This window comes from Chelonus insularis, unplaced genomic scaffold (genome assembly GCF_013357705.1).
Source record: "Chelonus insularis isolate UGA/USDA-ARS -01 unplaced genomic scaffold, ASM1335770v1 contig_88_pilon, whole genome shotgun sequence".
Taxonomy (NCBI): domain Eukaryota; kingdom Metazoa; phylum Arthropoda; class Insecta; order Hymenoptera; family Braconidae; genus Chelonus; species Chelonus insularis.
The window spans coordinates 1,405,280-1,425,345 of NW_023276776.1; the positions used below are offsets into that span (position 1 = coordinate 1,405,280).

Below are 20,066 nucleotides of genomic sequence, written 5' to 3' on the forward strand. Positions count from 1 at the left end.
TAATCAGTAAATTTATATTTATTATTTTTTTAAGTTGTTTAAAATTTTTTATAATTAATAACCTCTTCAAATGACTAGAAAAAATGGAACATGACTGTAAATATTAGTAGAAAACGGTCATATTGACTACATTTGGGTTTGAATTTTAGTAGATTTGCCGCCATTTTATATAGCAAACTCTCAAACCCAAAATCTTTACAAAATAAAATTTAATAATTATTTCTTAAATAGAATAATAGTTGAATATTATAAGAAATTATTATCAAGTATAAATTTAAATAAATTGTGTGTTTTTATTTTAGTTTTAAAAAAATAGTTGCTCAATTAATTACACCGGAAATCAAGGCGACGCACGACACACTACGATCAATTAAAAATGGCGTTGCCGAATTGCTCGTAGATTTCTCGCGAATGAAATTGTAATAATTTGTTTAATTAATACTAAAATACATGTGAGTGACACAGTGTGTCATCTCAAGTGTTAATACACTAACGAATTAATAAATTATAATAGACATTAAATAAACTAGAAATTTCGCGGTGATATTTCATACTCGTGATTCAGCAGTGGTTGCCTGAAACAAAAACGATTAACAAAATACAGATCCTTCAGGCACGATACGTAATTAAATTTGGAACCACGATTTCATTTTTTGTTCCGTCCTGTAGTCTTTTCGGATCAAACAAAAAACTAACATAATATGCAAGCACCCCAACAACCTCAGCAAGGACATCAGCAAATTGCAGGTGCTAGCGTTATTCTCAAGATGAATGAGATTCAGCAACTGTCAACAGTTGGTGAGTGTATTTTTATACCAATATTTTTTTGGTAAATTAATTTACTCACTTTTGTTATCATTTTTTTTTAGATTAATTAATTCAAATGAATTATTTTAAATATAAAAATAAAACTTATTTGTGCTAAAAATTGATTTGAATGAAAACATACAAATTATCTGAACTAAAACAGCTGAACTATTCATAGCCATTAAGCTAAAAGTGATCTAATATAAAAAGATAAAGTTTTATAATAACTAGTTAGGTATAATCATAATTTTTTATAATTATGAATAATAAAATATCAATATGTATCATGTTTTTAGCAATCTTATCTATAAAAGTTGTACTAAAGTCCACATTTCTTTGAATATTTTAAAATTTATTATATATAAGCGTATATATAATTTGGAATCAATAATTAATTATAATGATTCTTGTGATATATATTTTGAATAAGCTCCCAGATTTTGAGATAGCGCAAGAGTCAATCATGAGCATGTGCGTAGAGAGTCGACAAAATGAATTAAACACGTGCTCACGTATATTGATCTAGGGTTTCTTTGTACGTAAAAATAAAGTATGGCTGATGTGTGTAATTTTTAGTTGAAATTAGAACTGATTGCTTGGTAAAACAATTAAACTCTAAACCCAATTAAAATATAACTCAATAAACATAGATGGACTAACTAGTGATTGTTTTTAACAATTAATCAACTGAAAATCTATATGTAGTCCATAGAGTCTATCATGTCAGTGAATATTTTAATAACACTAATTAACAAATAGCTGAAAGAAAATTAATTAATTAATTAAATAAATTATCAGTGAAATATTGTTCATTTTAAACATGAAAAAATGGTGTAAGAAAGATATTCCCACTGGTAATTAAATGTATAAAAAATAATTAATTCAACTTATTCTAAATGACATTCATTTATTTATGATATATTTTTGCCTTTAGGCCTTTATAATACTTATAAAATAATTTTAGCGTGAATATAAAAGTGATACAGCGTAAATTGGCATGGTTACTCTTTGCCCCTAAATTCATCTGTCCTTTCCCCTTCTCTAATGTTCTCTCTTCATCCTTTTCTCCTCACCTCGTAACTCCCCACGGTAACCTTTGTTTTTTATCCTTGTCAATCTCTTAAAAAGAGTGGAATATTCCACTGACTAAAGTAAAGGGGATAAGCTTCCATCTGCTTCCCAGACCTGCTGAATGTTCCTGATGCCCTTCCTTATAAATGTTCACTATCAGGAGCGTACAGTTATTTTATCCAAATTATTTGCTCAACTCTTTATCTTTATGTTTATTTAATTTCTTTAAGCTTTGTAGATAAGTTGAAGGAAAAAAAGATCTGTCAAGTGAACTTCACTTCTAACATAAGTTCATGATTTCATTGCTATCAATGTTAGAAATGCAAATACTTGATGAATTAATTGATCATTATTTTGCGAAGAAAAAAAATCAGTGATTTTTTATTTAAATTTAGGGTTCTTTTATTTAATAATACACTCCTGATATGCTTCCTCCCCTCTTATTCTCATTGCTTTTACCTTCCCCTTCTACAAACGACTACAATTATGCTATAGTATCTATACCACACCGGTTGTGCTTGTAGTCCCTGTTCAATCTAGCAGGGTAAACCTGGACTCCAGGCAGAAACGAAATTACGTGTAATTGTTGGTGCAAGTTATTGCTAACTTTCATACTGTAATTTTTGTCGAGTTTTAAAAATAGAATCTATCGAGAAGACACTTCTGATTTGGATTGGAAAAAAGAAAAATCATTATATAAAAATAGAAATAATAACTTTAAAATCAATTAGAAATTGAGTGATTTCACAATAAAAGCAAAAACAAAGAAACTCTAGAGTGAACTTTTTTAATAACTGCTTTTTTTTTTTTTGTGGAAAAAATGAGTAGTGGACAAGTGTCAGGTGTTATCACCGTTAATCAACCTACGAACAATAAACTTAATGGTGGAAATTTCGAGAATGAAACTGGAGGTTGGCGTGGAGATAATGTTATATTATTGAGCCAAGATTCACCGAATAAAGAACGTTCTAATGATGAACAAAGCATTACCTTAGCTGTAGATTCATATTGTTCGTATTTTAGTCATTTTTTTTTTTTTTAATATTAGATATTGATATAATCATTAGTAAATTTATTCAATTAATAGATTAATTCATGAAATGAAATATAATCAATAAATAATTATTTTAAAAAAAATATATAAATATTAATATAAAATATTTAATAAAATTGTTCTAGGGCTATTGGAATTGGCGCACAGAGAATATCAATCAGGAGACTACGAAAACGCTGAGAGACACTGTATGCAACTATGGAGACAGGAATCGAATAATACTGGAGTTTTGCTGTTGCTCTCATCCATTCATTTCCAATGTCGACGGCTTGAAAAGTAAGATAATTTATTAATTAGAAAATGTTTTAATTAAAAGAATTTAAGAACTGTAAATAATACAAGGGTACTAATTAAAATTCTATAAATAATAAAAAAAATAATATAAATTAAAGCGTTTTAAGCAATAAATTCATTAATCAATAAATATTCTTTGTTCTTTAGATCTGCACACTTCAGTAGTCTTGCTATAAAGCAAAATCCACTTCTTGCAGAAGCTTATAGTAACTTAGGAAATGTATACAAAGAAAGAGGACAACTTCAAGAAGCGTTAGAAAATTATAGACATGCAGTTAGGCTAAAGCCAGACTTTATTGATGGATATATCAACCTAGCTGCTGCCCTTGTTGCGGCTGGAGACATGGAACAGGCTGTTCAAGCCTACGTCACTGCATTACAATATAATCCAGTAAGTGATTAACATGTTTTTACATATGTTATAAGAATAAAAATATTGATAAATAATATATGTTAATATCGAATTAATCAGCTTGATTTTTATAACTTGTTATTTTTATTTCTAGGATCTCTATTGTGTGCGTAGTGATCTTGGTAATCTTTTGAAAGCATTAGCCAGACTTGATGAAGCTAAGGTAAGATTTAAATATAATAAAATAAATACATATACAATTCCACATGTCACGATAATATGAATTAGGACTCTTTTTGAAAAATTAACCAAGAATGGACAATGATTTTGAGTTATATTATTTATTTATTTTGTATTTTTTTTTATTAAAATAAATTTAGTTATATTTAGACAAATAAAAATAATTAATTTATTCATTTATTTTATAATTATTTATTTGATAAAGAGTACTAATACATAATGTGCATGTGTGTTGGGTCAGCAAAGTTTACAGGAATGTATAGAGCGATTGTTTAAAAATGTTCTCATTGCTCAATGCAGAAAGCTACCTTTTTTTAGCTATATCAAAGTAATATTGCGCGATGCGCGAGCGTTTTTATATTTCTGCCATCAAAATAATAAAATTCTATTTTATGATATACTGTGTATGTATTCAGTATATATAACAATTTTTTAGTACTGATAAATTTTTTCTTTTGATTGCAGACTAATTACTGATATATTCTCTTCATATTATCTGTAAACTATACATTTGTTATCTTGAATTTTATAACGAAATAATTATTGAAGGTTAAAAAATATTTATAGTTCTGTAATAAAGTTAAATATAAAGCATATTTAAAAAAATATTCTTCAATATAGAAAACAGATAACAAGTGTTAGTTTGAAAAAGGCGCGACGTGAAATCATTATTAATCATACAAAAATATTTATTCATTATGAGATAGTGCTTTCACGTGTAAAAATATTTTATTCATTGATTCTATTTATGTATTTCTTCCTTAACTTTGTATAATTTTAAGTTTATTTAATAATTTAAATTATTTTTTTATGATAAGTTTAAAGAAAAAAATAATAAATAGAATCAATAACGCGCGAATTACATTTTAAGATCATCATCATAGGTTCTCATTTTTTATTAATTTACACTTTTTTGTACAGCAATATATGTATTCATTAGATAAACTCATACATTGTTTAGCGCGAGAATATTTGACAGTTTTATGTGAATAACTATTTTATTATTTTATTAATTATTTAATTGATACAACCAATAATTACATTTTATTGGTAAATATAATTTATTTAATATTATTTTAAAATTGAGTAGAATATTATTTATTCCAATGTTTAAATAAATTTTTATACTCCAAAAAGATGTAATGATTTTTTTATATAATTCTTTTACTGATATTTATTTTTATTTTATTCAATTTTATCTGTTTACTTTAATGCTATTTATAAATAATTGTCAAGTATTCTACTGCAGCGCGGCGCTGGCGATTTTCTGTAAATTCCATCACAGTTTTTTCGCTACATTGTACAGTTATTTCATCTTCTCTGTAAATATCTGTAATAATTTATTTTATAATTATGCATTGAATAATTTTAAAATTAAAAACTAAAATAATTAAAATAAATAATTTGAAAAAAAAATATTTCTATTATCTGTGATGGAATTTAATGAAATTTAAACTTTGTTCTTAATTAAGGGAAGTTTTCTGCTATTTTATTTATCATTCCTACAAACTATTGCTAACATTTTTTATTTCTATATGAACTTTTATTCAACTCGTTTAGCCCCATTTCAGTAGATGAAAAAAATAGATAAATATACAAAGCTCAATTATAACTGATAAATAAAAAAAAAGTGATAAATATTTGTATTCTTCAGTATAAAAGGATTGATTGCTTTTTTTACAAGTGTTGGCTATAACGAGTCTCCTTAGGTTGAAATTAGTATTTTCTCACAAAGAATAAAATGAAATAAATCAATTACTTGTTGAAGTAATAATGATAATAATAATAGTTGAGAAGAATAAAAAGGTTGAATGAATGAGTGAGAGATGAACTAGTTATTGAAGAGACATTAACGCAGCTGTCTTATTGTTGTGGATGGAATGATCAACTCTAGGATGGGAACGTTGGAGCGCAATACAATTGGTCGGTATCCACTGGTTACTTCGTCAAAGGGTGAAATCTGAATCTGGTTCGTTGAGTAACAGACACTCAGTCTAAGTTTTATATGAGAGCTTGCGATCCATACCTACCGTCAACCTACCAAAGGGTACAGTAAAGGTAATGTAGCTCCCGAGGCCGATCTTCATCCACTCCAATGTCCTTTCTTCCAACTCAACCTTTCCATCTACATCAATAAAAAAATATATATATAAGATTATTAGCATTATCTTTTAGCATTTAGGAATAACTAATTATTAGTATAAATTAAAAACTAAAATACTAAATAATAATTATTAAAAAAATTTTTAAAGAGGACAATAATTTTAGATAAAATTAATTCTAATGAATAAATGATGAGTTAGGAATAAATAAAATGATTAAAATAAAAATTTAATATAAATATTTAATGATCTTTTTAAACTAAATATTTAAAAGAATTATCTTGAAATTAAAACCAATTCATCAAAGTCAGTGATAGATTTTTTTTTTAGAAAGTATTTTATTCCTCTCAGTCTTTAGAAATATTGTCCTTTGTTTTAATAATTCCATTTGAGATCGGCCAACCGAAACTCCCCTTTTACTTATTCTTCTTTAGGTACGGATTTTTACAGTGTGCAAGCCCGCCTCTCGAATTGCGCGTTTTTTATATTATTTGCAATAAATTAAAGCGTCATAGTAATTAAAATAATTTAAAATAATTATTATTTATTTATTTTCATTATTTGACTGTGTTTAATTCACTTTAATAATTATTTTCTTTTACAGAAATATTATGAAAGTAAAGTATATTAATATTTATAATATAATTTTCAGTGAAAAAGACTGAGTAAAGTGTTTTTGATTCCACCAGACGCATTCTGGAGAATCATTAGCACATTTTCATCAAAGAATGATAACTATGACGCTTTTAGTGCGCGTCCTTTGTTCCTTTTTATACAATGTCCTTTTTTAACCTTCTCCTTTACTTTATGTCCTAGAAAATTCTTCTGGTATAATGAATTTTACATTTGTTTTATATTGAATAAATATTTCTCAAGGAAACAATCAATCTATTAATTAACAATAAATGTAGTTATTTTTAATTTGTAATACGAGATTTACTTTTTATAAAAATAAATATGATATCAAGAAAAAAAAAAAAATTGAATGATATAATCAAAGTATATCCTTTGACATTCAAGTTTCAACAAAAAATAGAAAACAAATTTTTTTTCATTGTCGTGAGCTACATGTTGAGTGATTTAAAAATATACTTTACAATAATATAACGAGATAAAATAAAATAAAATTTTTCTATTGATTCAAAAATATAAATAATAAATCTATGTAATAAAAATATAAAAAAAATTCTTTGAGATATTTTTTTTTCAACGTTGATCAAAAAACAAGGAATGGAGAATCTATTTTATCTAGGAGGACATTCAACTTCATCCTGGCTTGTTGAAATCATTGTGACGTGTTTTCTCAAGGATACAGACTCAGAAGTAGGAAGAGAGAACGTTTTTATAATAGATGAATATTTATTGAAATGAATTTTTTATTACAATACCTATTTCAACATGTTTTTTTTATTTTTATTTTAACTTAACATCCTTTTCGAATCTTTACAGAATACAACAACGTTCTTTCTTCCTTTGATGAAAAATAAATTTATTTAGGGCCTGAGGAGGAAGAGAGAGTGTGAGAGTGGTTAGGAGAGCAAGAGAGAAAATAGAGAGAGCACGTTGCAATGGCTGCAGCGCGGCAAGGAGAGGACGGGCATAAGAAGCGCGGCGCGCAATATCAATTTGCGAACATAATTAATGTCTAATATGTTATTTAACCTTTGACTCTAGGCTTGTTACCTGAAGGCTATCGAAACACGTCCAGACTTTGCTGTTGCATGGAGTAATCTTGGCTGTGTCTTCAATGCTCAAGGTGAAATATGGCTTGCTATTCATCACTTCGAAAAAGCTGTAGCATTGGACCCTAATTTCTTAGATGCCTACATCAATCTTGGCAATGTCCTCAAAGAAGCTAGAATTTTTGATCGGTAAGTTTCATCCAATTTTATCAGCACATTTTTTAAACTGATAATATAGTTTACTATTATTTTCTAAACAAAAAAAAAAGGTATTTATTTCTAAGTTCTATTGAGATATTTAATTATCATTTATTTAGAGCCATTTCTAATTTTTTTGTGATTTAATAAAAGAATTTATTTTATAGGTATGATTATAATTTAAATATAAATGAAAGCTTTCTATTTGTCAAAACTATTCGGAATTTTTGTTGGAAAAATAAATTGAAAAAAAAAAAAATTCAAAAAGTTTATAGAAAACTAATTCAAAGAGATAATTGGATGTCTATCTTCAATCATATTTGTTTAATATCAGATCACGAAATGAATAAATGTCCATTTTGAGGATAATCGATAATTTAATTACGCTTGTAAAATGTAATCCTTTTAATGGATTATTTGCTAGTGGATTTGTATTTAAATCCATGCTTGCAATTTTATTTGCAATGTATCTGATCACATTGTGTTTTATTTTTAATATCAAAAAAGGTATATTAAACCTTTTATTGATTCTCATATCCTGGAGATACATTCGCCTTCAAGCTATTTCATTTGATCCCTTTTAACATTGGTAGGGCTTTTTAATATTTAACTGTTATTTTCTGTTGAATACTGCTCTTTTTTTTTTTCTTTATGATATTCTTTTTTTTTTATTATTTTATCTTTCTAAAGTTTAAAAATGAAGTAGCACTGCGTCTTAAGTTTCTTCAGTATTTTCTTCAAGATAAATTGAGAAATCTTGTAGAATTTAAAATAGTTCAATCAGTTAAGATTGATTTGGTACGTTGATTTTCTTCTTCCGAGTTTATCAATCCTTGTCATGATTCATGGTTTAATTAATGTTTTTTAATTTTTCTTTTATTATTAGAATCCTCACGTTCAGAATTAAATAAATCTTATCATCTAAATTGTAGAAATAATTAAGTCATAAACAAAAATAATTATTTATTAACTCCAATAATAATATACTGAATAATTTTAACGTTAATTCAGTTTTTTTAAATTTAAAATATATTTATTCTGAGAATTACTTGTTGAATAATGTTGCAAAATATTATTAAGAGAATCAAAATTTTTTTAAAGTGTTAAAATAACTTGACATATTTATACAATAAAGTCTAACAAAAATTTTCAATATTATCGTATAATTTTATAGTCAAATAACTTTCTTAACTGACATTTAATTAATGGTAAGTCTAGACATTCTTGTTCTAATGAGTAGTTGTAAAATCTTCACATTAAACTTTTCTACCAACTTGAACTTTCTCATTGTTGAAGTTTCACAAAACCATCCTTGATCTTTAGCTATGATAAGACTTCTAGTGATACAAAAAATTACAAATATTTTTAAACATATCAATTAGTCTAGAATTTTTATGAGTTTATTTACTTCAATTATTTTATATATCTCAGTAGGATATTTTTTATAGGCTGTTTTTCTTTGTAATAATAAACATAAAACTTTTATTCAAATTCTTATTTTAAGGAAAAAATACTATTTAACTTTCTGACAAAATGAAAATACTTTTATGTATGTTGGATTTATGGAGAAAATTTAACAAGTTATAACATGAGAAGAAAAAAACTTGATAGTTTGCTGAGGAAAAGTTATTATATTATGAAAAAATATAAAATATGTAATATTTTTCTTTAGTTAAATTTATGATCGAAAGTAGATTTCATCTCATAAACATTCAGTATTAAATTTTTTTTCCACAAAATCGAGAGCCATTCTATTTAATTGATCTCAAAGTCAAGTTATAATTTAATAATTGTTCATTTTAATTGAAAAATAAATTATTTAAGAGCACACTTAGTTCTTGATAATGAATTAATTCATAAAGGTTCACCAGCAGCTTTCTATAAAATAATAACATCCACCATATGAAAGTTAACAAGATAAAATTCTAAATGATATCTGAATTTGTTATTTAGAACTTGGAAACTTATTTTTAAAAAAAAAAAAAGTTTTACTGCACAATTTGATCGGCTGTTATTTGAACTTACAATAAATAACAGTCTTAAAGTTTGTGCTAAAGTAAAAGAAAAAAAACTCACAGTTATTTCCGTTATGGGAACACAAGCCCATACCTGATAGTCATGAGTTTTACATTGAATTTTTTTTTTTAAGAACACTTGAAGTAATTTAACATTCCTGGCATTAAGTTGCAAATAGTAAGCAAAGTTGCATTACACAAATCAAGTCACTCGGATAAATCTCTAAACTTTTTTGTTTAATTTCTTGAGAGTTTTTAAACAATTATTGAAACTAGAAGTTGAAGAAAATAACTCTGATTAAATGTTCTACTTTAAACTAAATTCAATTTAGTTGATAAAAATTTTATGCGTTAAAAATAAATGCACTTAGCTTTAAAAATGTATCACTTTCTTGATAGGTGTTGAAGCTTTTTAACGTATTATTACCTTAAAAGCTACAGTCCATTACATCGTCTAGACCTGGGAAAACTTTGAGACTTTCACCTATCTTCAATCCCCAAAGGCTTTTGTTAATATTCCCTCGTATTCAATCCCTCGAGTATAAGACGTGTTTTCTAACTTTTCAAAGCGAATTTCATGTTCATTTTAGTTTCTTTGTTCACTTGTTAATAGTAGGTTTATATGATGATCCACATACAGAGAAATGTCTTAAATTTCTTCACGGTCTAGGCCTATGTGAAATCGTCTTTTTTATCTGCTTCTCCATCATGGATTCAGAATAAAGGCAAAGGTTATTTTTTCTTGCCTTTTATTCGCTAAGCTGAAGGTTCATTGCTCCAAAGAAATTTCTTTGTGTGACAAGTCGAGCTGATTTGTTATTCATCTTGATAAATCGTCCTTGCTTTAATTTTTTTCTTCATTTTATAATAAATTTAATATTTATTAAACTTATAATTGTAGTTTTACATGAATTTGTTTTCTTGATTACATGTTTCTGTTTTTCATATATTTATTTTTTTTTCAGGAAAGATAAAAACAATGTACCATTTATTGATTAAGAGCTTTTATGTTGGATCCAAAATTATCTTTGAACTTTATTAGACAATACGTCTTTATTATTTGTATGGATGTCCTTAATATAAGGATTATAGGACTGATAAAGTTAATTGAGAGATATAAGTTACATAAATCTCTACTTTGCTGAAAAAGCTTTTATTTTTGTCTTATAAAATCCATCCATTGATTGGTGTTGGAGATGGTGCGTCATCTAAATTGTTTGATATAAATTTATTATGTTTCATCATATTTATGTTAAAGAGAAAAGAGTGTCTTTTATTGAAATGGCTTTGCACAAATCTATACGTAATCATTTCAATCCAAAGTCATTTAAGATATCAAGGCAAAAAATAGGCAAATGTAATATTAAAAGAAAAAATATCAACTAACCATTCGTAAAAAGATGTTTGATTGATAATACTTTTAATGTTCTTCAATTAATGTACTTGAATGTTCACTTAATTCATTAATAATTAATCTTTTAAAATCTTCATTTTACTAAAATTGTTTTATAAATGATCAACTTTCTTTTTATCAAGTTTCTTTTCGATAATCATGACCTAATTTATTTTTTTATTTCATTATATCATTAATCTAGTGAAATGCATTCCATCACTTAGAAAGGATGATTTATGAAAATTAAAAAGAGAAATACATTATTTTTTATTATGATTGTTGTAATGAGAAATTGGGTGAGAAAAAAGCGCATGAGCAAGAAAACTGTGAATGGGAGCTCTTTAGAGTCTGAGCCCTTGGCAAATCGATAGTTCACTAAATTTGTAACTATTACAACTCCACCCTTGTCATCAAAAAAACAAAAAAAAAATTAATTCAATTATTATCATAAAAATATCCATTAAATAAAACCACGAAATAGCTTGAATTTTATTCATCGACAAGATTTCTTTAAGTGACAATTTTCCAAGTAATCGAAACAATGAATTCACAGTCATACATCTGTCTGGCGCCGCTAGAGAAGAGCAATGAACGGTTAATGCTCTATTAAATTGAACTATAAATGTATATCTATTTTTCTTTTATATATACAAGAATATTGAGCATTCTCAACAACCTCAATTAAATTTGTAATACATTATTTTTACTTGAAAAATATTTTTCAATACTTTTTTTCGAAGCAATATCAATAAAACATTAAATTTATTAATAAATGTACCATTAATATTTGAATTTATTGCCAACTATAAATGATATTATGATTAACTTTCAAGTCATCAAGTAGTTATCAAGGTAATGAATGATAGTTAATGATTAGCTAATATTTTATTATTGCTATTAGGTATTTTATGATGAAAAATTTTCATTATCCAATTAATCATTTATCAGAGTTGATCAATTACTCATTAAAACCAAGTGTATTACTCAATATAAAAAACCGATCAACTTAATTAGTTGAATGAAAGTAGGAAAAAAAAGTCTTCGATTTTATTCTAATGATCTTCTACCTCATTTTCCCTTCATATTACAAATCGTTTTTCTCTGATAAACTAATAATATTTTCTACACTTTAGATAGAGAAGAACTTCTTCCAATATAGCTTTATAAAAATATTCAAAGATATAATCTTCTTTTACTGGCTTAAAAGTATATAGAATAGTTTACTCTGGAATTTAAATGTGATTCATTATGTCTAAATAGGATATTTTGTAGCTCTATGATAGCTACAGTATTGAAAGAGTAATATGGAGTTTGTAAAGGGTGTAGCACACTAGAAACTTATGTACTACAAATCACCTAGCAACCCGTAGACCCACTGATTTGTCGCCAGACGCGGCTTTCGTTCGACGCCGACGCCAACACCGGTTCTACTACTGCAAATTTCATAGTCCTAGCGCTACTCTGCCGTCCTCGATTGCCGACTAAGTCAGTAGTTTAGTTCGTAGTCCCCGGAACACGTCACTTTGAAATCTTTTACCGGGTGATTTCGATCTCATTCTTCTTTCTATTTGTCTAAAAATTTTTTTTTTTCTACTTACTTGCAATGGTTATTGCTAAAATTTTATACTCTAGTTGATACCTAGTTAATATCAAGCTTATTACCATTTTAAAAAGTTTAAAATCATTGGAAATTTCTTTTTGAAGTGTCTTCTGCTATAAAATTAAAAAAATAGAAGATATAGTGTAGCAACTTTTTTTTATTTAATGAGAATAATGATTTTTTTTTTTTTTTCCTGTTGGACTTATGATTTGAGTACATTGCTGATCATCATGTTGATTAGCAGACTTCATGACCTTGACTTAAGGTGTAGGCACGCAATAGTGTAACATTTATAACTAACTGGAAAAAAGCAAACAGTATAATTGTTGATTAAACTGATAGAAAAAACGAATGAATTTTAAGCTGGTAATGTTATGGTGAATATTGAAATAAGAATTGATGATTTATGGCTGTTAGAAGCAGAAAAATATTGAGTTAAATGGATAATTAATTTTGAACAAATTTCTGGAGAATAATTATTATTATAAAAGGTGTGAAAAATTGATAGAATTAAATAAAAAAAATTGATGTCATTTGTTATTGATGAAATTTTATTACAATCATAATGGAAGTATTTAATAACTCAAAATAAATGACGTTCATGAAGATTAGTAAAATTCAAATGCATGTGATAAATTAAAATAACAAAAAATAATATACGGTTGTTGCATCATGATGATTTAAATTAAAATATGAAGAATCATAATGAAGATCAAAAAAACTAATGAAATATACAAGACTGATTGTTTGATAATGCCACAAATGATTGTAAACAGGGTTTACTAATTACATCCTTCAATAACAGGCCAAAAAATTTTTTTACAAAAATTTTTATTTTTGTAAAAAAGAATAAATCAATAAAAATATTCATAAATAATAATCTAAGTGGAATATGTTAAAAGTAAATTATTAATAACCATTATGAATTATTGAATGATTATTGAAAATATTTAATTTTCAAAATAACATACAATATAAAAAATTTAGTCTTTTTTGGAATTAATGATAATGGATAAGATATGGATTATCAATGTGTTATCGTATACACGGTGATTTCACCCTCCACATCAATAGCTCCTTCAGTTCGTCTTCAACTTGAAAACATTGTGACAAGTCCAGTACCTACTGGATGTATAGCTTGGATCAAATCTTGGATCAAGAGGTTATTAAAAGTTGCCTTGTACTTTTTTTTTAGGGTTTCATACTTCCTTGACTTTATCTCTTTATATTCTACTTGTTTGTTTAAGCTTTTTTTAAAACTTCCAGTTTTTTGTTGAATATTTTTTAGCATTTTTCTCCAGTTTTAAAAATAAACGTCGTCATAAAAACTTTATGTCGAGACCAAGAAGCTTTTATTGACACACTACTATGAGCAAAGAAAAGATTTTATTTACTTGAATAAACATTTCTGCTCGTTGGATAGTAGATAATTGTTTTTTTAGTGTATTTACTTGCACTTTTTTTTTTGCTTATTGAAATCGATATGTACATAGAAATCAAAATAAATAAAAATTGCAATGAAAAAAAATATCAATAAATTATTGATAAACAATATCTTTATGTTTACAGAGCTGTTGCAGCATATCTGAGAGCCTTGAATCTAAGTCCCAATAATGCTGTCGTTCATGGAAACCTGGCTTGTGTATACTATGAGCAAGGGTAAGTAAAAAAATCATTCATGAATCGTACGATAAATATTGTGATAACTGTAAAAAATCAAGATTAAAAAATAAATCGAATAAATAAAAGATTCATCACTTTTAATTGAAATTTTATTTCATGCTAGAAATGATAATATTCATTACTGTTATTGCTAATGGTTTTTTTAAAGAATAGATAGACTAATATGAAAGACATTTATTATACTAAGTTATAATTATAATTGATGATTTATTTGTACTAATAGATTGATATCTGTTTCAATAGGCTCATTGATTTGGCGATCGATACTTATCGAAGAGCAATCGAACTCCAACCAAACTTCCCAGATGCCTATTGCAATCTGGCAAATGCCCTCAAGGAGAAAGGACAAGTGGTTGAAGCTGAAGACTGCTATAACACTGCTTTACGACTCTGTCCCACCCACGCTGATTCCCTTAATAATTTGGTAAAGTTCTATAACAGAGATAACGAGATTTAAATATATAATTGGACTCTACTCAAAATTTCATTGTTTAATGTTTGAAGATAAAATATGTAATTTTCTAGTTCTTTCAAATTAACGATAGTCTATTGTGGATTTTTATTAGATTTCATGTTTCACGACAATGAAAAGTTTGGTTTTGTTTAGTAATAATCGACAAAGAACTTTTCCTAACTTTGTCTTGTATAATAGAAAAAACAAAAAAGTCGTCTCTGTGAGATATAGATGTGTAGAAAAGTATCATGGTCATGTTGAGTTAATAGAAATTGATTTATTGTTAAAAATATCTTTAATAATGAGTTTTGAGTATGTACCAAAAGTTGTTTTAAATTAATAGCATAATAAAGAAATAAATAAATAGTGGCTAAAGTTTAATTTAATTTTCAGGCCAACATAAAACGCGAACAAGGCTACATTGAAGAGGCAACTCGTTTATATTTGAAAGCTCTAGAAGTATTTCCAGAATTTGCAGCAGCCCACAGTAATCTTGCTTCAGTTCTTCAACAGCAGGGTAAACTTAATGAGGCTCTCATGCATTATAAAGAAGCAATCCGTATCCAACCAACCTTCGCCGATGCTTATTCTAATATGGGAAACACCCTCAAAGAGATGCAAGATATTCAAGGAGCTTTGCAATGTTACACTCGAGCTATACAAATCAATCCTGCGTTTGCTGATGCCCATTCCAATCTTGCATCTATTCATAAAGATTCTGGAAACATTCCTGAAGCTATACAGTCATATAGAACTGCATTAAAATTAAAACCTGACTTCCCTGATGCTTATTGTAATTTAGCACATTGTTTACAAATTGCATGTGATTGGACAGATTACGAAGCAAGAATGAAGAAATTAGTGTCAATCGTTGCTGAACAACTTGATAAAAATCGATTACCAAGTGTCCATCCACATCATTCTATGCTCTATCCACTTTCTCATGAATTTAGAAAGGCTATTGCAGCACGACATGCTAATCTTTGCATCGAAAAAATTCATGTACTCCACAAGCAACCTTACAAATATCCTCGTGAAGCTGGAGTACGTTTGAAAATTGGTTACGTTTCATCTGATTTTGGAAATCATCCGACAAGCCATTTGATGCAATCAATTCCTGGATTACATGATAAAAACATCGTAGAAATATTTTGTTATGCATTAAGTGCTGATGATGGAACAAATTTCCGTTCGAAAATTGCTCGTGAAGCGGAACATTTTATAGACCTTTCTCAAATTCCATGTAATGGTAAAGCAGCGGATCGCATCAATAATGACGGAATTCACATTTTAGTAAACATGAATGGCTACACAAAAGGTGCAAGGAATGAAATTTTTGCTCTTCGACCTGCACCTATTCAAGTAATGTGGCTTGGATACCCCGGAACATCTGGAGCAAGCTTTATGGACTATTTAATTACTGATGAAGTTACATCACCTTTGGAATTAGCAAGTCAATATAGTGAAAAGCTTGCTTACATGCCTCACACGTATTTCATTGGTGATCACAAACAGATGTTCCCTCATTTGAAAGAGAGACTTATCCTAAGTGATAAATTAAACGTTAAAGGAAAGGTCGCAGACAATGTCGCAGTCATAAATGCTACTGACTTGTCTCCTATGATTGAGAATACCATGGTAACGGAGATCAAAGAAAAAATAGTTGTCGCAGACTCAAAGTCTAAACCTTTAGAAATATCACTGAAAGTTGCTGAATTGCCTACTACGACCCCAATTGAGACGATGATTGCTTCCGGACAATGTCAAATGTCTGTTAATGGTGTCGTTGTTCAAAATGGTATGGCACCTACTCCAGTAAATACTAAGACAGCTACTGGTGAAGAAGTACCTCAGAATATCGTTATCACAACTAGACAACAATACGGATTACCTGAAGATGCTGTTGTTTATTGTAATTTCAATCAATTGTACAAAATTGACCCATTAACTCTCCACATGTGGGCGTATATTCTCAAACACGTACCAAATTCTATTCTTTGGCTTCTTCGTTTCCCTGCTGTTGGAGAACCAAATTTACAAGCTACTGCTCAACAACTTGGTCTTGCTCCTGGTAGAATTATTTTTAGTAATGTTGCTGCTAAAGAAGAACATGTACGACGTGGTCAATTAGCTGATATTTGTTTGGATACACCTCTATGTAATGGTCATACTACCAGCATGGATGTTTTGTGGACTGGAACCCCTGTTGTTACTCTTCCTGGCGAAACTTTGGCATCCAGAGTTGCTGCAAGCCAATTAAATACTTTAGGATGTCCAGAGTTGGTTGCAAGAACTAGACAAGAGTACCAGGAAATTGCTATTCGTTTAGGAACGGAGAGAGAGTAGTGAGTATTTATAAATTATATTTTGTTTAAAAGAAACTATTGATAGATTAGTTGGCTTTTTTTTTAATCTAGTTTTTTATGATTCTCTAGATACGTTGTTTACAACTTTCATTTTTTGTAGTAAATTATATACGTTGTACTTTTTTAATGCAAATTTTAGTTACAATTTATGTCTTCAAATAATTAAATAAAAACTTGAGAGATAAATATAAATAATTAATGTAATTTCAAAGTTATATAAGAGAAAAGTGTTTGAATAAAAGTTTAGTTAGAAGTTAATAGAAAATTAAATATTGATAAATACACTCAGTAACAAAATGTCATAAGACATGATATTTTCTACAACAAAATCTTCCTTTTTAAATTAAAATATTTACTTTGAACTGTTCTTTTTTTAGCTTAAAAGCTATAAGAGCTAAAGTATGGAAAGCAAGATCAGAGAGTCCATTATTCAACTGCAAAATGTATGCAATGGGAATGGAGATGCTTTATAAGAAAATGTGGGAACGATACGCTCGAGGAGAGAAGCCAGATCACATTTCAGCAGTTGACAAGAATGAAAATAACCATCAGAAAGCTTCAGCTGCATTATAGACTGTCAGAAAATAGGGTTAACGATCTCAACATAAACTAAAAAAAAAAAAAAAAATATTTTGTTTTCTTTTTTTAATTATAAATCAATTCAATTTTAAAATTTATTCAATCAAAAAATTTAAGTGAAAACACCTGTCTTGTTATTAAAGAATTACATTAAAAAATGTCAGACAAATTGTTGGAATTTTTTTTAGGTAGTCTATAATTACTAAATATTTTTTTTGTATAATAGACAAGGTGAAAAATAATATATAAAACATATATGGACAGAGAAAATGGAAAAAAAGAGAATAGATATAGATTTAATTTATATAAATGGTGAATAAAATCAACTGTGCACTCGACAAACAATAACTGGATCTGACGATAATTATGATTATTATTAAAATTATAATCATAGTTATTATTATTATTATTGTTATTAAAAGTAATAAACTACAACTCGTAATAAGTTTAACTTAAAAGTGTATGCGGTATTTTAACTTATTAAAATATTACAATGAATATAACTATCTTTTTAATTTATTTCTCTTTTTCATTCATTTTTCAAATAAATAGAAGTGAATTGAACAAGTGAAGGATAGTTATTTAATTTTTTTAATATCTTAATTATAAATAAATAAATAATTAATGAGTAAATCATAAAAAAAAACGGGTTGTATATTTATCGAGCAGTTAAACTAATAATACTAAAAAAAAAAAAAAAAAAAAAAAAAAAATTGTAAATAAGTAAAATGTTAGTTTGTCTTTTTCTTTTCTTATAGTTGATTATTTTGAATACTTATTTAACATAAAAATTCATTTGTATGACGGAGAAACATGAATTATTTTTATTAATTCTTATTATCTATCTATAAGTGTAGACTATACTTGTGTAAAAGTTGGTAGATAAAAATATAACGAAAAATGGCAAATTTTTATGCAACAATTTATCATCTTAAATAATTTTTTCATTATCATTACTATATAAGATAAAATATTATTCTGTCAAATATTTGTTTGAATCCTTATAATGACCATAAGTCTACTACTTTGCTACTAGTTGGCCTCTTATTTTGTAATTAATATGAAATCTTACTATAACTTCTTGGAATTTTAATAAGTAAATAGCGATATAAGTTTAAATCGATTGTATTAAATATATTCTAATGGTAGAAATTAATTTTAGTGACTTAATTATCGGTCTAAATTTATTATGCCTCAGTGCATGGTTTTGTGAAAGTTTAAGGCTTGACTTCATCATCAGTTATTAGAGATTCTTGTTTACGTTCGACGTTTGGAATGTATATTTAGATTCACATTTAACAGTGCAAATAATATCTGTATATTGAAAAAGTAACACCTTTGTTTGGCTTCGAGTTGTTGACCAAAGTAATCAAAACAAACAGGTCATGACATGGAAATTTACTTGAGAATAACAAGATTTTAGTTGTCATTCTAATTCAATTTTTTGTTAGGATTAAGCTAATTCTTAGAATAATTTCAAATAATATAAGTAATAAATACGTATATTAATGAAATTTTAAAACTTGTTGAAACTCTACAAACTGAATATCTTCTAAACTAATTGATGAATATCTAATTCAATTAGACTTTAGTATAAATAATTTAAAGAATTATCAATTTAAGTATGTTTAATGAATTTATAAATTATAAATTGTTTATAATCATTCCTCGGGTATAGAAATTTCTATATTTTTAAGGACTGATCAGCAAGCTGTTGTATGTAGGTGATAAAGTAGAGAGCTACCAGTTATCGTCTGTTTAAAAAATAATATTCAAACTACTACATTGAACTACTGAATATTCTATAATCGTTCTTCGGTCATCGCGGAATTCTATTTCAACTCAAATACTCATGCGTTCATATTTAGCGAAGAAATAAAATGCATGTTTGAGGTAGAAATAGACTCTTGACATTTGACCCGGATACCACTAGAATAGCATGGGTATTAGTTATGCAAAGAAATATATTTCCATTCCTATTTTCAATTTTTTATCTTGATATTTACTTTTTCATCTTTTTTTTTTGTTTACTTCTTCTATCTACACTATTTAAAGCAATTTTCAAGACTAAAAAACTCATAATGATAGTGTTTTTCGATAACAAGTACAGTATTATTCTTGAAATGAATACACTAGCTGGTATTTTATATTCAAATATTAAAAAATGTACACAATT

General features: G+C 27.1%; 1 protein-coding gene across 2 annotated transcripts; it reads left to right on the forward strand.

Annotated features, from left to right (window-relative positions):
* The first annotated feature begins 370 nt into the window (after window positions 1-370).
* On the forward strand, window positions 371-18,341 carry sxc (O-linked N-acetylglucosamine (GlcNAc) transferase sxc). Of its 2 annotated transcripts, none has more exons than XM_035091314.1 (9): window positions 371-798; window positions 3,058-3,208; window positions 3,374-3,617; window positions 3,733-3,801; window positions 7,595-7,791; window positions 14,378-14,467; window positions 14,735-14,915; window positions 15,339-17,290; window positions 17,689-18,341. In XM_035091314.1, the coding sequence occupies exons 1-9, from the start codon at window positions 702-704 to the stop codon at window positions 17,882-17,884; spliced, it is 3,177 nt and encodes a 1,058-aa protein (XP_034947205.1). In that variant the 5' UTR covers window positions 371-701; the 3' UTR covers window positions 17,885-18,341. The 2 variants fall into 2 exon arrangements, with proteins under 2 accessions (XP_034947205.1, XP_034947204.1); XM_035091313.1 differs by lacking the exon at window positions 371-798 and adding an exon at window positions 2,380-2,888.
* Window positions 18,342-20,066: the final 1,725 nt, after the last annotated feature.

What these genes read in the sequence shown, in the direction of transcription:
- sxc (XM_035091313.1), top strand. Translation starts at nt 2,699, where the DNA reads ATGAGTAGTGGACAAGTGTCAGGTGTTATCACCGTTAATCAACCTACG. An exon ending in CAATGTCGACGGCTTGAAAA is followed by an intron (nt 3,209 to 3,373) that starts GTAAGATAATTT and finishes TTTGTTCTTTAG; the next exon opens with ATCTGCACACTTCAGTAGTC. An exon ending in TTAGGAACGGAGAGAGAGTA is followed by an intron (nt 17,291 to 17,688) that starts GTGAGTATTTAT and finishes TTCTTTTTTTAG; the next exon opens with CTTAAAAGCTATAAGAGCTA.